The 23,834-nt window shown below is 39.6% G+C and overlaps 1 protein-coding gene across 1 annotated transcript in view; it reads left to right on the top strand.

Annotated features, from left to right (window-relative positions):
• WDR76 (WD repeat domain 76) overlaps window positions 1-20,479 on the top strand; it is a 59,504-nt gene extending 39,025 nt beyond the window's left edge. The window contains exons 8-12 of the mRNA XM_066341702.1: window positions 615-773; window positions 9,473-9,690; window positions 10,988-11,140; window positions 12,775-12,828; window positions 19,897-20,479. Of these exons, the coding sequence (XP_066197799.1) occupies window positions 615-773; window positions 9,473-9,690; window positions 10,988-11,140; window positions 12,775-12,828; window positions 19,897-20,152 (840 nt within the window). The 3' untranslated portion in view covers window positions 20,153-20,479. The remainder of the gene's footprint in view (window positions 1-614; window positions 774-9,472; window positions 9,691-10,987; window positions 11,141-12,774; window positions 12,829-19,896) is intronic.
• Window positions 20,480-23,834: the final 3,355 nt, after the last annotated feature.

Raw genomic sequence — 23,834 nt, 5'->3', positions numbered from 1 at the left:
AGCCAGATGAGCGCATACTCAAGCTGTTGACTGGGGTTTTCAACCTGGGTCCTCCGTATCCCAGTATGACACTCTATCAACTGTGCCGCCACCTGGTCAGGTTTGAATACATGCATTTTTATGGTGTATTTTGTAGATAAAATATTTCTATTTTTCTACAGGACCAAATACCTGAGAATTTGTTCTGAGAATGTTACATGTACTTATTACATAGCAGCATACTTAAGAAGCAAAGTAGTAATGGTATTGATACTGTTTTTGGTAGTAAGGAATAATACTATGTGAGATAGAGTAGATTTCTCATTTTCTGAGGATTTTATGATCTGAAGTTACAATAAAAAGTAATTTTTTTTCCTGTACAATGATAAAATGTTGCGAAAAGCTGGCAACTGTTAAAATAAATGTGAGTTATTGTTGGATGGAAAATTAGAAAAAGGGTAGTTTAGTGACAATAAACTATCACTGGCTTTTTGAATGGGAGGTAGGTACAATTATAGACTAAGAAAGGACTGAATATAATGCAGATGTAAATAGTTTAATGACATAATAACATAGAGAATATTACTATTTTTCACTAGTTTTTGTCCCTCTCCCCTTACCTAACTCTATTCCAGACTCACCAACCTAAAGAAGATGGTGTTTATGTTTTTCAACCCCATAGTCTGCCAGTTAGCTGTCTTTACTTCTCACCTGCCAATCCAGCTCACCTACTGTCACTGAGTTACGATGGGACACTACGCTGTGGGGATTTTTCCAAGGCTGTTTTTGAAGAGGTAAATTTTAATGTGTTTACATGTTGATCTCATGGAGTCTTAATGAAATGTCAAATGAATAATAATTATACCAGTTAGATGGGTAAGGTGTTAGTGACTTTAGAACTACTCTGCTCAACTCCCAAACCATCTCTTACTTCTTGTGTAATCTTGGCAAGTTATTTAATCTCTTTGTGCCTCAATATTCTTAGTTGTAAAATAGGATAGTACCCTATAGGGTTGTCATGAGAATTAAATGCAGGTAATGAGTGATTGCAGATAGCATACTGGCACTTAGTATTTTTATTTTTGCAAAAAGCTTTAAAATAAAATAACTTATCTTTATATTTTTAGGCTTCAGACTTATACTTTTTCATTCAGGAAAAAATGTATTAGGATATTATTATACTTTTGTTCATCATTCCTGGCCTTTGTAGATATGAGTTTTGTGGGGATGTGTCTTAGAAATGATAAAAAAAATAAAGACTATAGAAATTCATCACTTAGCAGTACTATATTACGTTATACCTAAAATTTTTGCTTGGAATATAACACAGAAACTACAAAATTTGGTTTTCTCTAATCTTCTAGCTAATATTTATCATGTCTTATATGCCATATGTGTTAGGATTAGCTCAGCTGTTGTTATTTGCTGAAGTTAGAATGAAAAACTGCCATTGGATGTTATATAATTATACTCTGGCAAGAAATGGATACCCATGCTGTTTTATTCAGAACATCTTAGGCCAAGTTTATTTGTAACCAAGTTTATCCAAATTTATTGTTGAAGATAAGGTCTTTTCTTGGGCTTTTCTAATCTCTGCTTGTCTAAAGCCCTGTTTAAGAATAGTTGAAAGATCTTGAGCTCATACTCATGACCACTCATCCTCCCAGAGACATTCTACCTAAATCACCAGACTACTTCTTGGAGGTTTTCTAACCAGGTTGAACTCTGGCAGGGTGGGCCAGAAGCTTCTGAAGACCCAGGGAATTCTTGCAATATTGGATATTAGATCTCAGTGATTATGTTTTGGTCTACTACTTTAATGTCTGCTGCGTGTGTGTGTGTGTGTGTGTGTGTGTGTGTGTGTGTGTGTGAGAGAGAGAGAGAGAGAGAGAGAGAGACAGACAGACAGACAGAGACAGCAAGGGAGAGAGATGAGAAGCATCAATTCTTTGTTGTGGCACCTTAGTTGTTCATTGATTGCTTTCTCATATGTGCCTTGACTGGGAAGTACAGCAGAGTGAGTGACCCCTTGCTCTAGCCAGTGAACTTTGGGCTCAAGCCAGTGACCATGGAGTCATGTCTATGATCCCACGTTCAAGCCAGCGATGCTCAAGCTGGCGACATAGGGGTCATCTGCATCCCAGTTCGCTGCTCTATCCACTGTGCCACTGCCTGGTCAGGCTAATGTCTGCTGCTTTTTTTTTTTTTTTTTTTTTTTACAGAGACAGATAGAGAGTCAGAGAGAGGGATAGACAGGGACAGACAGACAGGAATGGGGACACCTTAGTTGTTCACTGATTGCTTTCTCATATATGCCTTGACTGCTGGCCTTCAGCAGACCAAGCAACCCCTTGCTCGAGCCAGTGACCTTGGGTCCAAGCTGGTGAACATTTGCTCAAACCAGATGAGCCCGCGCTCAAGCTGGCGACCTCGGGGTGTCGAACCTGGGTCCTCCACATCCCAGTCCGATGCTCTATCTACTGCGCCACCGCCTGGTCAGGCTAATGTCTGCTTCTTAATGCTTACAAAAAACATTGTTTCAGGTGCTTAACTTTATCAGATTTCCTTATTAAGAGAGTTCTCACAAATCATACTCTTTTTTTATATGGATTTTAATTTGTGAAACTTAGATAGCTGTAGGTTTAGTTGTAAGTTTTCATCCTTTACATTATTAAATTTTTTTTTTTTATTTAGAAAATTAATGGGGTGACATTGATCAATAAGAATACATAGGTTTCAGGTAAACATTTCTATAGCATTTGAACTGTTGATTATGTTTTGTACCCATCACCCAAAGTCAAATCATTTTCCATCACCTTATATTTGTCCCTCGTTACTCCCTTCCCCCATCCCCCTCCCCCACAGTCCCCTCCCCTTGGTAATCATTTCACTTTTATGTATGTCCCTGAGTCTCAGTTTTATATTTCACCTTTGAGTGAAATCATATAGTTCTTAGCTTTTTCCGATTTACTTATTTCACTTAGGATAATGTTCTCAAGGTCAATCCATGTTGTCGTAAATGACAGTATGTTATCATTTCTTTTAATTCATTTTTTAAAAATTAATTTTAGAGAGAAGGGGGAGACAGAGAGAGAGAAAGAGAGAAAGGGGGATGGGGAGGGGCAGGAAGCATCAACTTGTAGCAGTTGCTTCCTGCATGAGCCTTGACCTGGTAAACTCAGGGCCCCAACCTGCAACCTCAGCCTTCCCAGCTATCGCCTCATCCACTGCACCACCACAGGTCAGGCATGTCATCATTGCTTATGGTTGAGTAGTATTCCACAAAAAAAGAAGACTATAGACCAATATCTCTATTGAATACAGATGCAAAAAGCCTAAATAAAATACTAGCAAATCGAATACAACAATATATTAAAAAATAATACATCACAATCAAACGTAATTTATTCCTTTATGTTATTTTGAATGGGACTTTGAAAGTTTTTAGAGATCCTCAGTATAAGAGCAGTTTATGTGTGATAGACAATGAAGAAAACAGGTTACTCATCACTGAATTTGCTTTATAAATACAAATTGATGGTCTAGTTTTATACTTTATCTTTTTTTTACATAAGCCAGTATTCAAAACTAACACATTCTGATGCCTTTGTAATTTACATGTACAAATAATTCATGATTATTTATTTTATTTATTTTATTCTTTTGTATGTTTCTGAAGTTGGAAACGGGGAGGCAGTCAGACAGACTCCCGCATACGCCCTACTAGGATCCACCCGGCATGCCCACCAGGGGGCGATGCTCTGCCCATCTGGGGTGTTGCTCTGCTGCAACCTGAGCCATTCTAGTGCCAGAGGCAGAGGCAATAGAGCCATCCTCAGTGCCTGGGCCAACTTTGCTCCAATGGAGCCTTGGCTGCGGGAGGGGAAGAGAGAGACAGAGAGGAAGGAGAGGGGTGGAGAAGCAGATGGGCGCTTCTCCTGTGTGCCCTGGCCGGAAATCGAACCCAGGACTCCTGCACGTCAGGCCGATGCTCCACTACTGAGCCAGCCGGCCAGTGCTCCTCGTGATTATTTTTAAGAGTTTTAAAATAGTTACTTTAATAATTATAGTATAGTATGAAATGGCTTTTGTTTTGTTCTTCACTGAATTCCTAAAATTAACTTTCTTAAAATTGGGGAGGTTTTTTCTTTCTGTTGAGAGTTTTTCTTTTAAAAATAAGTATGTTTAGTCCCCTGTTTTCCTTCTTTTCCAAGTGAGAGGAGGGGGGATAGAGTGACAGACTGCCACATGCCCTGACCAGGATCCACCCTGGCAACCCCTGTCTGAAGCCAATGCTCTGCCCATCTGGGGCCATGCTCACAACAGGCTATTTTTAATGCCTGAGGCAGAGGCTCCATGAAGCCAACTTCAACACCCAGGGCTGATGCGCTTGAACCAATTGAGCCATGCTGCTGGAGGGGAAGAGAGAGGGATAGAGAGAGGAAGAGAGAAAGAAGGGGGATGGGTAGAGAAGCAGATGGTCGCTTCTCCTGTGTGTCCTGATCAGGAATTGAATCCAGGACATCCACACACCAGGCTGACACTCTATCACTGAGCAAACCAGCCAGGGCCGGATGTTTAGTCCCTTTATGTCTGTTTTTAACTATATGAAAAAATACTTTTCAAGACTGTTAATGCTGTATTGCTGGTCTTACTTGGTTTTCTAAATACTGACAATTAAAAGAAACAGTTTCTTTTTTTTTATCAGTGTCTTTTTTAAAATTTTTATTTATAACTTTTAAAAAATAGATTTTTAAGGGCAACATTGGTTTTTCAAATCCTATTGGAAATAGATAGGCTGTAACTCATGGATTAAATGAGATAATTCTTGTGAAAGGGCCTCTTTAAACTGTTTAATGCTAATACTTTGGTTATTGATGCACAACCATGTAGTTATCTATGCAAATCATATTTTGTTTCGTATTTTTTATATTCTTACAAGAAGTTTGGATTTTGAAATTTAAGGGTACATCTATATTTTAACAGCCACTTAATAATAACTGATTGTACTTACATTTTTAAAACGTGTACTTAAAGTGTAAAATCCAGTGGTTTTTTGTATATTTATAGAGTTGTGAAACCATACTACAATCTAATATATCTAATATTAGAATATTTTCATTGCCCCCATAATAAACTCCTTGTCTGTTATTAGGTACTCCCAATTTCCCCCTTCCCCCAGCCCTAAGCAATCATTAATCTTTTTGTTTCTATATTTTGCCTGTTCTGGATATATCATATAGAGTCATACAATTTGTACTTTTTTGTGATTGGCTTCTTTTATTTGGCAAAATGTTTTCAAAGTTTATCCATGTTGTGGAATGTGTCGGTACTTTTTTTTTTTTTTTGTATTTAACATTTTTTTTTTAATTTTTTATTACAGAGACAGAGAGTGAATCAGAGAGAAGGATAGACAGGGACAGACAGACAGGAACGGAGAGAGATGCGAAGCATCAATCATTAGTTTTTCATTGCGCGCTGTAACACCTTAGTTGTTCATTGATTGCTTTCGCATAGGTGCCTTGACCTCAGGCCTTCAGCAGACCGAGTAACCCCTTGCTGGAGCCAGCTACCTTGGGTTCAAGCTGGTGGGCTTTTGCTCAAACCAGATGAGTCTGCGCTCAAGCTGGTGATCTTGGGGTCTCGAACCTGGGTCTTCTGCATCCCAGTTCAACACTCTATCCACTGCGCCACCTCCTGGTCAGGCACTTTTTTTTTTAAATGACTGAATAATATTCCATGTATGTCTATACCAGATTATACTCATTCATTCAGTAGTTCATAGATATTTAGGTTGTTTTCATTTTTTACTATTGTGAATAATGCTATTATAAACATTCATGTGCAAGTTCTGTATGGGCATATGCTTTCATTTCTCTTGGGCATATACTAGGAATAGGAATGGTGGGGCATGTGGTAATTCTATGTTTAACATTTTGAGGAATTGCCAAACTATTTTTTTCAAAATGGCTTTACTATTTTACATATTCTGCAGCAATGTATGAAGGGTTCTGATGTCTCTATATCCTTGCCAACACTTGTTACTCGCTGGGGCCTCCATCTGTTACATCCCAGTGAAATAGGCCACGGCCAATCTCGCTGGGGCCTCCATCTGTTACATCCCAGCGAGATAGACTACAGCAGACCCAAAGTGAATTTTATAAGTTTTATTGCAGACCTGCACAGGGACTGCAGGCAACCCATGCAAGGGAGCACTGCAGCCCCCCAAACCTGCGCAGGGACTGCAGGTAACCCACACAGGGGAACACTGCAGCCCCCCAAACCTGCTCAGGGACTGCAGGCAACCCACACCTCCGAAGAGACTGGAGCACTGCAGCCAACCAAACCTGCGCAGCCAACAAACTGCGCAGGGACTGCAGCCCCCCAAACCTTCACAGGGACTGCAGCCCCCAAACCTGCACAGGGACTGCAGCTCCGAGCTTCTAAAATGGCTCCTTTTTATAGGGTGGCTGTCTAGGATGAGCAAGCATCATACAGAAGCTGATGTGGCTGTTAGTCATTGGCTAGGGAGGTCGTGCGCAGTTACGAGGGGGGGGGGGTATTACTCAGTGGAGAATTTCAAACATAAACTTATGATAAGGGTCTCTGACTCAATGCAGGATGTTGCTGAACTCTTTGTTCTCAGTGTCACAGGGACCTTGTACACTCTTGGCAGCCCCAGCATGTCAGTACTCCCTGAATCTAACAGTGAGTATAGCCATCCTAGTGGGTATGAAGTGGTATCTTATTGTGGTTATGGTTTTTATTTCTCCAATGATCATTTATTTAGAGATAGGAAGGAGAGAGATGAGAATCATCGACTCATAGTTTGTGGCACTTTTGTTGTTCATTGATTGCTCCTCATACGTGCCTTGCCTGGAAGGCTCCAGCTGAGCCAGTGACCCCTTGCTGAAGCCAGCGACCTCTGGGCTCAAGTCAGTGACCCTGCGCTCAAGCTGGCGACTTCGGGGTTTCCAACCTTGGGTCCTCAGCTACCACCTGGCCTGAGCATCTTTTTATCTTATTTATTGGTCATTTGCATTTCTTCAGAGAAATTTCTATTTGGATCATTTATCTTTTTTAGTATTTAGTATATAACTTCTCCCACTTGTTTTTTTAAGTCAGGTTTATTAACGTACAGTTTACATCTAGTAATATTTAGGTGTACACTTATAAGTTTTGGCAAATTGTGCACACTTATGTAACTATCACCACAATCAAGGTATAGAAAATCTCCCTCACATAAAAAAAAATTACTTTGTGACCCTTTGTAGTTAGTCCCCTGTTCCCTCCTGAAGTCCCTGCAGTCACTGATGTAATGACTGTGTCCCTGTAATTCTGCCTGTTTTACAGAATGTCAAGTAAATGGTATCATTCAGTAGTTTTTTGTGTTTGGTTTCTTTCACCCATAATGCTTTTAAGATTCACCCATAATGTTGTATGTTAATAATTTGTTCCTGATACTACTGATTGAATAATCGCCTTGTGATAGGCATTAACTTGAGTGTGCTTTTTATATATTATTAAGCTTTATAACACCTTATGAAATAGGTAATGTAATCTTCCATTTAATAGTTAAAAAAACTGAGGTAAAATGGTTATTAGCTTGCTCAAGGACATAAATGGCAGAACTAGAATTTGCACTTGTGTCTCTGACTCCAAAGCACTTAACCATTTTAATATACTGACTGAATAGTACAAGTTTCATTTGTATATACTGGCGCTTTTTTGGGTGGGAGGGGGAGTACGGTGGTTGTGATACATTTGGTATATTAGTTAATCTCAGTTAATAACAATACTTGTTATTAAAACTAAAAATGAACAGCAGTTCATTTCTTTTTTTTTTTTTTTGACAGAGAAAGGGACAGATAGGGACAGACAGACAGGAAGGAAGAGATAAGCATCAGTTCTTCGTTACAGCTCCTTAGTTGTTCAGTGATTGCTTTCTCATATGTGCCTTGACAAGGGAAGAACGGGGGGGGGGGTTAAAGTAGAGTGAGTGACCCCTTGCTCAAGCCAGTGACCTTGGGCTCAAGCCAGCGACCTTTGGGATCATGTCTATGATCCCATGCTGAAGCCAGCGACCCCGCGCTGAAGCCGGATGAGCCTACGCTGAAGCCAGCGACCTCGGGGTTTTGAATCTGGGTCCTCTGTGTTCCAGTCTGCTCTATCCACTGCTGCACTGCCTGGTCAGGCAATAGCAGTTGATTTTCAACATGATTCAGCAATAAGAATTGTGGTCGGCCCTGGCCGGTTGGCTCAGTGGTAGAGCGTCGGCCTGGCGTACGGAAGTCCCGGGTTCGATTCCCGGCCAGGGCACATAGGAGAGGCGCCCATCTGCTTCTCCACCCCTCCCCCTCTCCTTCCTCTCTGTCTCTTTCTTCCCCTCCCGCAGCCGAGGCTCCATTGGAGCAAAGATGGCCCGGGTGCTGGGGATGGCTCCATGGCCTCTACCTCAGGCGCTAGAGTGGCTCTGGTCGCAACAGAGCGACGCCCGGATGGGCAGAGCATCCCCCCTGGTGGGCATGCCGGGTGGATCCTGGTCGGGCGCATGCGGGAGTCTGTCTGACTGCCTCCCCATTTCCAGCTTCGGAAAAATGCAAAAAAAAAAAAGAAAAAAGTGGTCATCCTTTCTTATTTCAGTATTGACACATTATACAATAGTTATTTGTTTGTTTGTTTGAATAGGGACAGAGAGACATACAGGGACAGACAGGCAAGAAGGCAGAGAGATGAGAAGAATCAACTCATAGTTGCATTACCTTAGTTGTTGATGGATTGCTTTCTTATATGTGCCTTGACCAGAGGGGCTCCAGCCGAGCCAGTGACCCCTTGCTGAAGCCAGCTACCTTGGGGTTATGTCTATGATCCCACACTCAGGCTGGTTACCCTGCACTCAAGCTGGCGAGCCCATGCTCAAGCTGGTGACTTTGGGGTTTTGAACCTGCATCCTCAGTATCCCAGGCCGACACTCGCTCTACTGTTCCACTGTCTGGTCAGGCTTAACCAGATGTTTTTGATGGATATTTATATTGTCTCTTGTTTTTGTAAGCAGTCTTGCAGCAGGCATCCTTATATATATCTTAGTGAATTAGATATGAGCATTAAATATTTTGATAGATGTAGCCTGCTCAACTGTCAGAATTTTATATCTCTTTCAATTGGGTGGAATTCAAAAGTCAGTCCATTTCCTAGTGAGTTTCACATAGTAGATCTGCAACTGAGGTTTATTGGATTCAAGAGATTTGGTATATAGCCCTGACATGGGTGGATGGGCCATTTGATTTAGGTAAGTCTCCCAACTTATCAGTGCTTTAATTTCCATCTTTGTAAATGGGGATGATCACTTTGTCCTGTGCTTCCTGGGGGGGGATGATAGAGAATAATTGAGGTTATTTGGGTAAAGTGTTTCATCACGTTTTTATCAAGGAATTTATATATTGGGTTTTTTTAGAGGAAGAGATATAAAGTTGATTGCTACTTATATCCTTAGGTATATAGAAACGAGAGAAGTAGCTTTTCCTCCTTTGACTTCTTGGTAGAAGATGCCTCCACTTTAATAGTAGGACACTGGGATGGAAGTATGTCATTGGTGGATAGACGGACACCTGGGACTTCTTATGAGAAACTCATCAAATCTTCTATGAAAAAAATAAGAACTGTTCACGTCCACCCAGTGCACAGGCAGTATTTTGTAACTGCAGGATTGCGGTATGTTCTTCATAAAATTTTATGATTTAGACCGTTTCATATTAGGAATAATGTTTTAGTTTGCTTATTAAAGACATCTGACTTGTGTGATACCCACAGCTGAATAATTTTTCTTTCTACACTGTTTTCAATGTAATTTTTTTTAATGAGAGATTCTTTTGGATTTAATAAATAGTGAAAGTAAGGAAACAAGTACACATTTTTGTTTTCCTTAGTATCATATGCATTTACTTCTAGTCATTTATTTATTTACTTCTAGTTTTTTGAAAACTTGTAAAAAAATTTGTATATGTCCTTGGCTAGTGGTTCATAGAGTGTCAGCCTGGCATATGGGTGTCCTGGGTTCAATTACTGGTTAGGGCAGATAGGAGAAGTGACCATCTGCTTCTCCTTCCCTCCTTCTCCTACTTCTCTCCCTCTTCTCCTCCCGCAGCCAGTGACTTGATTGGTTTGAGCATGGCCCCACGTGCTGAGGATGGCTTGGTTGGAAAGCATCAGTCTCAGGCACTATAAACAACTTGGTACTCAAGCATCGGCCCAAGACAGGGTTGCCAGGTGGATCCTGATCAGGGTGCATGCAAGAGTCTGCCTCACTATCTCCCCTTCTCTTACCTAAAAAAAAATTGTATGTGACATATAATTTGTTGGTCTATGTTAATTTTTTTCTTGGAGATATTGGAAAACCAACTAGATTTCTGTCTCTCTATACTCACTAGTTATATTGTTATGCTATAGTTTTGAAATTTTTCTAATATTTTAAATCTTTACTAGTGTTTGTACATTAATACAGAAGAATGGAGGGTCCTGTCTTAACTATTCTTTATTTTTTTATTTTTTTGTATTTTTCTGAAGTGAGAAGGGGGGGTGGTGCGGCAGACAGACAGACTCCTGCATGCGCGGGCCCAGGATCCAGGATCCACCCGGCATACCCACCAGGGGGTGATGCTCGGCCCCTCTGGGGTGTTGCTCTGCTGCAATCAGAGCCATTCTAGCTCCTGATGCAGAGACTATGGAGCCATTCTCAGCGCCCTGGCCAACTTTGCTCCCATGGAGCCTTGGCTGCTGGAGGGGGAGAGAGAGACAGAGAGGAAGGAGAGGGAGAAGGGTGGAGAAGCAGATGGGCAATTCTCCTGTGTGCCCTGGCCAGAATCGAACCCAAGACTTCCACATGCTGGGCCGACGCTTAACTATTCTTCAATGCAGTGAATGTTTGAGCATCTAGTTTATGTTTAGCACTATTCTAGAGGCTTACTACATTGTACTGTGGTAACACTGAGAATTATTCTTTTTATTACAGTGATGTTCATATTTATGATGTAAGGCGCCTGAATTCCCGGGGAAGCCAGCCTTTAATTTCTTTGACTGAACACATGAAGAGCATCGCTTCTGCTTATTTTTCACCTCTTACTGGTAACAGACTAGTGACAACATGTGCTGATTGTACACTGAGGTAAATGAAGATATGTTGTTAAGGAATGTAAAGCGTGTATAACTACACTGTCAATAAGCCAGTAGCTTTGTTTATTGCTGCACTCCACTCAATTACTAGTGTTACTGTTTTACAGTTAAATCTAGTTTCCTGAAGATGAGTGACCTATATTTGATGGCTTTTCAGCAGTTTTTGTGTCTGCACATTTCCTTGAGATTGACAAGGAACGTCTATAGCTATCCTGGGGAGTTGTCAGGTTTCCCTTTCAGAAGCACTGAACAACCCCAAAACCCCAATGAAAGCAGGTTTGTGACATCTTGAAAGGGAAGTAATTTTAGCACAGGGAGAACCTCTGACTTTGGGGATAGTAGGCTGTACCCCACAAGTAAGGTGCTGAGTGGAAGTTGTAGAGCCCTAGGCCATAAGCAGACAGACAGGATAGCAAAAATTGGGCGCCTGTATAAACTAGTAGATATAGTTTTATTGTTTCAGCTTTGGTACCTTTCTATAGCTACTTCCTAAAAGTGGATTTAAAAATGTAATATAAACTTGTTGAACCTAAAATAGAAAATAATGATAATAAAAAAAGATGTAGAGGGTGTAAATTCAACCACAAAGGAAAATGATTTTGTTCTCCTCTTGAATCCCTGATTTTGCTTTAACATTGCAAGGATTTCTCAGTTTATGAGAGTTTTATCTCCAGGTGCTTTGTAATTCATTTACTGTTTATTCATCAAGGATCTTTTGAATGTATATTGTGAGCCAGGCTCTAGAAAGGTACCTAATTTCTGTGTAAACCTATTTATTGGGGAAAGTTTGGTTTGCAGTGTGTAGCAGGTACCCAGTTAGTTTCTAGTCCAGTCTGTGAGCATTACTAGGTGGTACATTTAAGAGATTTAGTCACTAGGCAGTGGCAGCTCAGTGTTCCCTTTCCACCCACACAGTATCCTTTGTCTCAAGAGCTACTGTTTGTCCCATTCCTGTTCCTATGCACTGTAGAGTTTACTCTTGTTATATGTGCTGTTAGGGATTTGGCTTTCTAGTAATCTAATTAAATAATAAGCTCTAGTGCCAAGAAACTGGAGTAGCTAGGCACAAGGAGAAGGAAGGTGGTGGTGATGTGGTTTGTTTCTTTATGCCAGGGTACCTGGTGGAGGCTTCCGGACTCCTCCAGCTGCCCCACAGGAACTCCTCCCCTTGGTTGGGTCTTAGTCTCGCCAGCACCTGGAAGTGACTCTACCAGACCTTCAACTGATGAGTCTCATAGGGAAATTGTTCTTGATATAAGAGTATACTTTTAGGTTATTTGTGTACTTTTAGACCACATCCCCTATGTATGATCTATATTACTATGAGTCTGAATATAGTTTTAGAATCCAGATTATTACTTTAGAATATACATTTTAAGTTTGGAGTAACCGTGTTTAAATAAATGATTTCTACACTGCACAATAAGCACTAAATTTTATAATAATCCTTGTAACTTTTGTTACTATATTAGCTGAGGTTTATTAGATCCTGATTCTATATGTATTTTAAAATAACAGTCATATTTCACCAATGAAAAGGTTATTAAAACACACTAATGTTATTTTAGAAAATTTGCAAGAAACAGTATAAAGAATGCTACTTTATTCTTGTTGTTTATTTTACAGAATCTTTGACAGCAGCTCTGTATCCTCTCAGATTCCTCTCTTTACCACCATCAGGTAGGTTTCCAGATGCCTAATAATGTAGAACCTGGATTGCTAATAGCTGTTTGTTGGAGTACTTACTTTAGACAGCCGATTCTCAAAGAGATGTAATAGTTCCAGTTTCTGTGTTGTATTGTGGAGGTGTCCCAGGTTGCTAGTTCCTCCCCTATCCAGTTCTTGTTTCAGGCGTCTTGGGTTCATAAAGAGGTTCAATTTCTTTTAGTCAGCAGCTGTCACCAAGAATGGGTGGTTTTATTTGGTTAAGGTGAATGACTTTCTTCCAGCCTGCATTATTCATGTTATATTAAAGAAGACTGTAACTACTCACCTGTTGACGAGGCTAGCTGAAGTTCTGATTGTGCCTATTTGTTCTGAGCTAAGAGTGCTGCTTCTCCACTCTACCACTTACTTTATTTCTTTGGTTACCCTCTTTTTACATATGCCTTTTTTTTTAAAATTCACTTTACAGAGGGGAGAGAGAGAGAGAGAAGGGGGAGGAGCAGGAAGCATCAACTCCCATATGTGCCTTGACCGGGCAAGCCCAGAGTTTCAAACAGGCGACTTCAGCGCATCTGCCTTTTTTAATTTATGTATTTTATACCAAACTTTACTCGATGCCTTTTTCCCAGACGTCCCTTTTCATCAGTATTTATGATGTTGGGTACAGGGTGAACAATATATATTGATTGTTACTTTATGAGTTTTATAGTCTATAGAGGTTATATTTAAATATATCTTTTTTTTTTTTTTTTTTAATTTTAACTTACTGATTTTAGTGAGCAAGGAAGAGAGAGAGAGGGGAACATCAATCTGTTCCTGTATCTGCCTCGACCCGGGATCGAACTAAACACCTCTGTGCTTTGGGACAATGTTCCAATCAACTGAGCTATCTGGCCAGGGCTATTAGTTTTCTTTTTCACAAATTTCTTAATTTCCTTTTTCAAACTTTATTCTAGTTTATTATTTCTAATGTGTATTTTTTAAAAATTTATCTAGGGTAATGATTCTGGGGTCCATACAAATTTTCATTAAAGGTTGAGCCATTGAGTGGCAGTGGGAAATGTAGTTCTCTGTAGTCCATACTTCTGTAATAAGAAAGGGTTTTTAATGATATTAAGGTATAGTTTTCTGAGGAACCTCCATACTATTTTTCTACAGCGACCACATCATTTTACATTCTAACCAAGAATGTACCAGGATTCTAATTCTGTATATTCCTCAATGCTTATTTTCTCTCTTTTTTTAATTTGTGATTATCCTAATGGGTATGAGGTAATATCTCATTGTGGCTTTGATTTTCATTTTTTCAGTGATTACTGATGTTGAAAATCTTTTCATATGCTTGTTGGCCACTTGTATATCTTCTTTGGAGAATCGTCTGTTCGAGTCTTTTGTTCATTTCTGAATTGAGCCAGTTTTGTTGTTGAGTTGCTGGAGTTCCTTACATATTCCGCATATTAAGCGCTTCTCAAATATATGATTTGCAAACATCTTCTACTATTTTGTGGTTGCTTTTTCACCTTGTTCATTGTTTGCCTTGATGCACAGAATTTTAAAGTTTGATGTAGTCCTACTTGTCTGTTTGTGCTTTTTGTTGCCTATGCTTTTGGTGTCACGTCCAAGAAATCATTGCCAAATTTAATGCTTGAAGCTTCTTCCCTGTGTTTTCTTCTAAGAGTTTTATAGTTTAAGGCAGTGGTTCTCAAACTTTTGAAGTCAGGGCGCATTTAAAATCCTACAGATAATTATAGGTGCACCATATACAAATTTCTGAGCCTGATCTGTGGTGGCACAGTGGATAAAGCGTCGACCTGGAACGCTGAGGTCGCTGGTTCAAAACCCTGGGCTTGCCTGGTCAAGGCACAAATGGGAGTTGATGCTTCCTGCACCTCCCTCCCCCTTCTCTCTCTCTCTTTCTCTCTCTCTCTCTCTCCTCTCTAAAAATTAATAAAAGAAAAAAAATTAAAAAAAAAACAAATTTCTGAGAAATATGTTACAATAATTAAGTCAAAAATTAAAGAAAAAATATATAAAGTCCAAGTGTGCTTTTATGGTAATTAAATGAAATAAATATGACAAAATTAAATTTATTCTGACATTTAAAAACATTTTTATGTTACATTTTTTGAGTTATGCTTTTTAGAATTCGTAAAAAAGGGGTTAAAAAATAAAAAAAAAAACAAAAAAGTTATTTTTTTATATATAGATAACATTCTTAGTAAGATTTAGTAAATTTGGCAGGTCCTGGCACGAATGTGTTAAGTTTTTTCATTCTTGTGTTTATGAGAAACATGAGCCTGATGTGTCCTAGTGGTTTCTTCAATATTTGAGCATATATTTGAAAGGCAAACTCTCATTTCCTCGTCAATACTTGAAGAATTCCTCTCTTTTTACTCTTAATTGTGTTGAGTGCAGAAAACTCCCACCATATGGTATCATCTTAACTTGACACCAAACAAAGGATAGAAGAAACTTGCCTCCAGTCTTTCCAGGGAACATGGGGGGTAGTGTAAACAATCCAGCACCACAGCTTAACAGCCTTTTGCAACCTAATCAGGCAAGTGAGGTGGGGGGTTGGGCAGACTGTCAGCTTACAGCCAATTCCCCACACCTCTGTCCCCCAAAAATCTAAACTCCAAAAACTCTGTTGGTTTTGTGGTCCCCAACAGGCACATATTTCTCTGGAATACCATAGGGCGCACCTGGAAATCTAGGGCGCACCAGTGTGCCCTGGCACACACTTTGAGAACCACTGGTTTAAGGTCTTATATTTAGGTCTTTAATCCATTTTGAGGTTGTTTTTTTTATTTTATATTTTTCCGAAGTTAGAAGCGGGGAGGCAGTCAGACTGGGATCCTGACTGGGATTCACCAGGCACGCCCACCAGGGGGCGATGCTCTGCCCATCTGGGCCATTGTTCTGTTGTGGCTGGAGCCATTCTAGCACCCAAGGCAGAGGCCATGGAGCCATCCTCAGTTCCAGGGCCAACTTTGCTCCAGTGGAGCCTTGGCTACGGAAGAGGAAGAGAGAGATAGAGAGGAAGGAGAGGGGGAAGGGTGGAGAAGCAGAAGGGTGATTCTCCTTTGTACCCTGACTGGGATTTGAACCCCGGACCTCCACATGCCGGCTGACGCTCTACCGCTGAGCCAACCGGCCAGGGCTTGAGTTAATTTTTACTGTCCAACTTCATCCTTTGCTTGTGGATATACAGTATTCCCAGCACCATTTATTGAAGAGACTGCCCTTTTCTCATTGTGTGGTCTTAGCACTCTTGCCAAAGATCATTTGATCATATACATGAGGGTTTGTTTCTGGGCTTCCTATTTTCCATTGATCTGTATATCTGTATTTATGCCAGCATGACATCTTGATTACTGTTGCTTTTTTTAGTATATTTTGAAATTAGTAAGTTTGAGGCTTCCAACTTTATTCTTTTTAAAGATTGTTTTGGCTATTAATAATCTCTTTTTTTTTTTTTGGTGACAGAGAGGGACAGACAGGAAGGGAGAGAGATGAGAAGCATCAATTCTTTGTTATGGCACCTTTGTTCATTGACTGCTCTCTTATACATGCCTTGACGGGAGAGGTGAGGCTACAGCAGAGCAAGTGACCCCTTGCTCAAGCCAGCGACCTTGGGCTCAAGCCAGCAACCTTGGGCTTTAAGCCAGTGACCTTTTGATTCAAGCCAGCGACTATGGGATCCTGTCTATGATCCCACACTCAAGCCAGTGACCCTGAGCTTAAGCTGGTGAGACTGCGCTCAAACTGGATGAACTGCGCTCAAGCTGGTGACCTCGGGGTTTTGAACCTGGGTCCTCTTTGTCCCAGTCCGACACTCTATCCACTGCGCCACCGTCTGGTCAGGGCTATTCATGATTTCTGGAGATTCCATATCAATTTTAGGATTTTTTGTTTGTTTTTATTTCTGCAAAACATGCCGTTAGGATTTTGATAGAGATTGGTCATTGTTTGTGTGTAGAAATGCAACTAATATTTGTGTGTTGATTTTGTATCCTTCAACTTTGCTGAAATCATTTTAGTTTTAACAAGTTTTTTTTTTTGTATATGTGTAATCTTTAGGATTTTCTACATATAAGATCATGTCATACAAGCAGAGATCATTTTACATCTTTCGTTCCAATTTGGATGGACACCTTTTATTGCTTTTTCTTGTCTAATTGACTGTCATGTGACTGCTCAAAATGCCCCCCAATATTAAATGCTTGTCGGCTTAATGGTGAGACTTCACGTGACAGACACTTCATATTAATTACCTATGAAGTTGTGAATGACCTATATAGTTAGGCAGATAAGTGTCTCTAGTCCTACCCAGTTTTCTAGGTTTATCAGATTTCTAGTACACTGTTGAGTAGAAGTGGCAAGAGTGGGCATCCTTGCCTTTTTCCTGATCTTAGAGGAAAAGCTTTCTAGTCTTTCACTGTTGAATATGATATTGGCTGTGGACTTTTCATATATGGCCTTTATCATGTTGAAATAGTTTCCTTCTTTTCCTAGTTTGTTGAGTGTTTTCAATCATGAAAGGGCACTGAATTTGTCAAATGGTTTTTCTGAATCAGTTGAGATGATCATATGGTTTTTGTCCTTCAAACTGTTAATGAGGTATATTACATTGATTTTTATATATTGAATCATACTTGCTTTCCAGATATAAATACAACTCGGTCATGGTGTTTAACCCTTTAATGTGCTGTTTAATTTGGTTTGCTATTTTGTTGAGGATTTTTGCATTAATATTCATCCAGGGATATTAGTCTTTAGTTTTCTTTTCTTGTAGATCCTTGTCTAGGTTTGGTATTAGGATATGGGGCCGGCCTCATAGAATGAGTTTGGAAGTGTTCTCTCTTTTTCACTTCTTTCAAGGAATTTGAAGAGCACTGGTGTTAATTCTTTAAGTGTTTGTTATAATTCTCCAGTGAAGTCATCTGGTGCTGGGCTTTTCTTTGTTGGGCTTTTCTTCCTCCCCTCACCCCCCATCCTGCTCCAGCCATTTGGGAGGTTTTTGATAACTGTTTTTATTCCCTTAGTAGTTGTAAGTCTATTTAGATTTTTTTATTTCTTTATGATTCAGTCATGGTAAGTTGTATGCTTCTGGGAATCTATCCATTTCTTCTAGGTTATCCAATTTTTTGGCATATATTGAATAATTGTTCATAGTATTCTCTTATCATCCTTTTTATTTCTGTGGCATCAGTTGTAATATTTCCTCTTTCATTTCTGATTTTAGTTATTTGAGGGTTTTTTTTCCTTAGTCTAGCTAAGGGTTTGTCAATTCTATTGATCTTTATTAAAAAACAACTTAGTTTTATATATTGTCCTTTTTTTCTTTATTTCATTTATCTTTGTGCTTTATTATTTCCTTCCTTTTGCTAACTGGTTTAGTTTATTCTTTTTTTCCTTGGGGTGTAGTAAGTTTTTTCTTTATTTTTCCTTCTTCCTTTCCTTAAAGTGAAATTTGGTTGTTGATTCCAAGATCTTTTTTTTTTTTTTTTTTTGTGACAGACAGAGAGAGAGTCAGAGAGAGGGATAAACAGGACAGACAGACAGGAATGGAGAGATGAGAAGCATCAATCGTTAGTTTTTCATTGCGCATTGCAACACCTTAGTTGTTCATTGATTGCTTTCTCATATGTGCCTTGACCCAGGGCTTTCAGCAGACCGAGTAACCCCTTACTGGAGCGAGCGACCTTGGGCTCAATCTGGTGAGTTTTTGCTCAAACCAGATGAGCCCGTGCTCAAGCTGGCGACCTTGGGGTCTCGAACCTGGGTCTTCTGCATCCCAGTCTGACGCTCAATCCACCGCTCCACCACCTGGTCAGGCCAAAAGATCTTTTTTTTAATGTAATGGTTTACCACTATAAATTTCCCTATTAGTATTCCTTTCACAGTATTCCCTAAATTTTAGTATGAAATTATTTCATTTTCATTTGTCTGCAGACATTTTCTGATTTCCCTTGCGATTTTTTCATTGAGACCCAAATGTATTTTTTACTTTAAAGATGTATGGAATATAAAATGATTTGGGGAGTTTGATTATCAAGGGAATACAAATATGGAAATAGCAGTTTTTGTTAAAACAGCCATAACCAGATTATATATTTCTTTTTTTTTTTTTTTTTTTTTTAATTTTTTTAATTTATTCATTTTAGAGAGGAGAGGAAGAGACAGAGAGAGAGAGAGAGAGAGAGAGAGAGAGAGAGAGGAGAGACAGAGAGAGAGAAGGGGGGGAGGAGCTGGAAGCATCAACTCCCATATGTGCCTTGACCAGGCAAGCCCAGGGTTTCGAACTGGCAACCTCAGCATTTCCAGGTCGACGCTTTATCCACTGCACCACCACAGGTCAGGCTTTTTTTTTTTTTTAAATTTTATTTTATTTATTTATTTACAGGGACAGAGAGTCAGAGAGAGGGACAGATAGGGACAGACAGACAGAAACGAAGAAAGATGAGAAGCATCAATCATCAGTTTTTCGTTGCGACACCTTAGTTGTTCATTGATTACTTTCTCATATGTGCCTTGACCATGGGCCTTCAGCAGACCGAGTAACCCCTTGCTGGAGCCAGCGACCTTGGGTCCAAGCTGGTGAGCTTTGCTCAAGCCAGATGAGTCCGCGCTCAAGCTGGTGACCTTGGGGTCTCGAACCTGGGTCTTTCCGCATCCCAGTCCAACACTCTATCCACTGCGCCACCTCCTGGTCAGGCAGATTATATATTTCTTGATTCTAGTGCTTCTTTTATTTGTATGTGCTAAAAAAAGGAGGAAAGTCTATTGAACTAGGAAATTGTGAACAAAAAAAGTGCTATTTCAATAGACACTTAGTGACCATCCACTGTGTTCAGCACTGAAGATTCAAAAATGCAGAAGACAATGTCTTTGTCCTGAGCTTTAGTCCTATAGAAAGGAGGAAGTTAGTTTGATGGTAACTCAGTAACTTAAATAGGAGAAACTTGGCAGAGAAAACCAGCATTTAGGAGCAGTGCCATCTTTATTCTTTGCCCATTGCTACCTTGAGTTATTTAATATTTAACACTTACTATGTTTTAAAAAATTATTGTTTTTCACCAGGCACAACACCATTACTGGGCGATGGCTAACCAGGTTTCAAGCTGTGTGGGATCCTAAACAAGAAGACTGTATCATAGTTGGCAGCATGGCCCATCCACGACAGATTGAAGTCTTCCATGAGACAGGAAAGCGGGTGCATTCTTTTCTTGGTGGAGAGTGTCTTGTTTCTGTGTGTCCCATCAATGCTATGCACCCCACTCGGTATATTTTGGCTGGAGGTAATTCCTGTGGGAGGATACATGTGTTTATGAATTAAGAAAGTTGCTGGGTTTTTGGTTTAGCAATATCAGTTTGTTCAAATAGTGTCTATTGAGGAAATAAAAATTGCTTTATTAATGATAACTATGAGCAGACTGTATACTGCTCACAAAAATTAGAGGATATTTTATCAATTCATATTCATTTTGAAATATTCCCTAATTTTTGTGAGCAGTATACTTTTAATGAGCGAGAAGCCTTGGAGACTTTCTACAGGATGGGGAGGAAATTTGATGAGGGCTGCAATGTGTTCAGATCTTTAACCAGGTAATATGTGGAAAAATTGTAAAATCAATTGTATAGCTTTGAATGAACAGTATTAAAAGCTTTTGTGGTCTAAGGATACGGTTTTAAAACAATTTATTGGGTTGACATTGGTTAATAATAATATGTAAGTTTCAGGCATACATCTTAATACTACCACTTCTATTGTATACTCTATTGTGTGCCCACCATCTGAAGTCTAGTCTCCTTCAGTCACTATGTTTGACCCCCTTTACCCTCTTTTTCCTTCTCCAGCCACTCTTATCTGCTAACCATCATTCTGTTGTCTTGGCTATATATATGAAGGTTTTATTCCTTATGTCTTGGCTATATATGAGGTTTTTTGTTTGTTGCTTTTGTTTTATATCCCACACATGAGTGAAATATGATTCTTTTCCCATCCAACTTATTTCACTTAGCGTGATAGTCTGAAGATCTATCTCATTTTTTTTAATTTTTTTTTTTTTACAGGGACAGAGAGAGAGTCAGATAGAGGGATAGATAGGGACAGACAGACAGGAACAAAGAGAGATGAGAAGCATCAATTATCAGTTTTTCGTTGTGACACTGTAGTTGTTCATTGATTGCTTTCTCATATGTACCATGACCTCAGGCCTTCAGCAGACTGAGTAACCCCCTGCTCGAGCCAGTGACCTTGGGTCCATGCTAGTGAGCTTTTTGCTCAAGCCAGATGAGCCCACGCTCAAGCTAGCAACCTCGGGGTCTTGAACCTGGGTCTTTCTGCCTCCCAGTCCGACACTCTATCCACTGCCTGGTCAGGCTATCTCATTTTTTTTTATGGCAGAGCAGTATTCCATGGTACTTATTGTTGGAGGAAAGCCAAAGCACCGAGTGACTTTCTGTTCCCATTCTGAGGAAGTGAAGGTCAGGGCCAAGTACTTGTGACTGAAAGCAGTCACGTCCAGGGAAGGCCCAAGGACATGGGTGTTTAGCCCAACTGGAGCTTTCTGCAGGTCAGGAATCAGACAGCAGATGGAGTGCTGTTATGTCTAAGAAAGGGCAAGATAAGTCTAATCAGTTTTGCAAAACTAAATAAAATTGTACACTGTATTCTGCTTGTTAGTTTCTCATGCAAGATGACATATTTCTGCTTAATAAATTGGATAACTGATCTCTCCAAGGCACCTTAATCCTAGAGAGATTGGGGTCCTCCACTTGCAGTATTGTTGCTACCTCATTCCTTTGTGGCTCCTCTTCATGAAACCCTGAACATTTACAAACTATGCCATATGTACCACATCTTCTTTGTCCAGTCATCTGTTGGAAGAACACTTAGATTGTTTCCATGTCTTTGCTATTGTGAATGATGCTACAGTGAACACAGGTGTATATATGTCCTTACAAATAACTGTTTTCGGTCTTTTTGGGTAGATACCCAGAAGAGGGATTGCTGGATATTTTGGTAGCTCTATTCTTAATATTTTGAAGACCCGCCATACTGTTTTTCATAGTTGTGCCATTTTACATTCCTACCATTGTGTACGAGGGTTCCCTTTTCATGTTTTTTCCAATGCTCTTAATTCTTGTCTTATTGATAATAGCATTCTAACAGGTATGTGGTGGTATTTCATTGTGGTTTGGATTTGCATTATAACTAGTGATGTTGAGCATCTTTTCATATATCTGTTGGCCATCTATGTCTTCCTTAGAAAATTGCCTTTCCAGGTTCTTTGCCCATTTTTAATTAGATTATCTATTATTTTTAATGTTTAATTTTTTTTCCTTTATAGATTTTAGACAGAAAGAGAAACTTGATTTGTTTTTCCACTTATTTATGCATTTATTGGTTGATTCCTGTATGTACCCTGACCGGGAATCAAGCCCGCAATCTTGGCACATCAGGACAACGTCTACCCAGCCAGGGTGATTATTTTTTTGATGTTGAGTTATATAAGTTCTTTATGTATTTTGGATATCAGTGCCTTATCAGAGTTTTTGTTTGCAAATATCTTCTCCCATTTTGTTGGTTACCATTTTGTTTTGCTGATACAGAAGCCTTTTAGTTTGATGTAGTCCTTTTCATTTATTTTTGCTTTTATTTCCCTTGTCTTTGTTCACAAAAAACCCTCTGAAACCAATATTTAATAAGTTCAGTGTCTATGTTTTCTTTAATATATTTTATTGTTTCAGGTCTTATAGTCAAGTCCTTAAGGCATTCTGAGTTGATTTTTGTTTGTGGTGCTAGATAGCAGTCTAGGTTTATTCTTTTCCGTGTGGCTTTCCAGTTTCCCCCCAGCTATTTATTGAAGAGACTTTCCTTTTCCATTTTATGTTTTTGGCTCCTTTTTTTTTTTTAAACTTTATTTATTTATTTATATTTTACAGAGACAGTGAGTCAGAGAGAGGGATAGACAGGGACAGACAGATAGGAACGGAGAGAGATGAGAAGCATCAATCATTCGTTTTTTGTTGCGTGTTGCAACATCTTAGTTGTTCATTGATTGCTTTCTCATATGTGCCTTGACTGCTGGCCTTCAGCAGACCGAGTAACCTCTTGCTGGAGCCAATGACCTTGGGTTCAAGCTGGTGGGCTTTTGCTCAAACCAGATGAGCCCGCGCTCAAGCTGGCGACCTCGGGGTCTCGAACCTGGGTCCTCTGCATCCCAGTCCAACGCTCTATCCACTGCACCACCGCCTGGTCAGGCAAATTTGAATCTTTTTTTTTTTTTTAATTTATTCATTTTAGAGAGGAGAGGGAGAGAGAGAGAGAGAGAGAGAAGAGAGACAGAGAGAGAGAAAGGAGGAGGACCTGAAAGCATCAACTCCCATATGTGCCTTGATCAGGCAAGCCCAGGGTTTCGAACCTGCAACCTCAGCATTTCCAGGTCGACGCTTTATCCACTGCACCACCACAGGTCAGGTTTTTGGCTCCTTTTTAAGAAATTAGTTTCCCATGTATGTGTTGGTTTATTTCTGGGCTCTAACTTCTATTTCATTGGTCTGTGTATGTTTTACTGCCAATAATATATTGTTTAGATTACTATGACTTTGTAGTATTATTTGGAGTCAGAGTATGATACCTCCAGCTTTGTTCTTTTTTCTCAGGATTGCTCTAGTTGTTTTGGGTCTTTTGTGGTTCCATATAAATTTGAGGTTATCTTCTATTTCTTAGTGCCATTGGGATTATGCTAGAGATTGCTTGAAATTTGTATGTTGCTTTAGATAATATGGCCATTTGAACAGTATTAATTCTTCCAATCCATGAACACAGAATATCTTTTAGAGTCCAGAGTGCTTACTGTTACACACAATATCTTTCTATTGCTTTGTATCTTCAGTTTCTTTCAACAATGTCATAGTTTTCAGTGTACAGGTTTGTCATGTTTTTTGTTAACTCCTAGGTGTTTTACCCTGATTGTTGCAATTATAAATGGGATTGTTTTCTTCATTTCACG

This window comes from Saccopteryx leptura, chromosome 6 (genome assembly GCF_036850995.1).
Source record: "Saccopteryx leptura isolate mSacLep1 chromosome 6, mSacLep1_pri_phased_curated, whole genome shotgun sequence".
Taxonomy (NCBI): domain Eukaryota; kingdom Metazoa; phylum Chordata; class Mammalia; order Chiroptera; family Emballonuridae; genus Saccopteryx; species Saccopteryx leptura.
The sequence above is the reverse complement of the archived record's forward strand: the minus strand, read 5'-3'. Positions and strand labels throughout refer to the sequence as shown.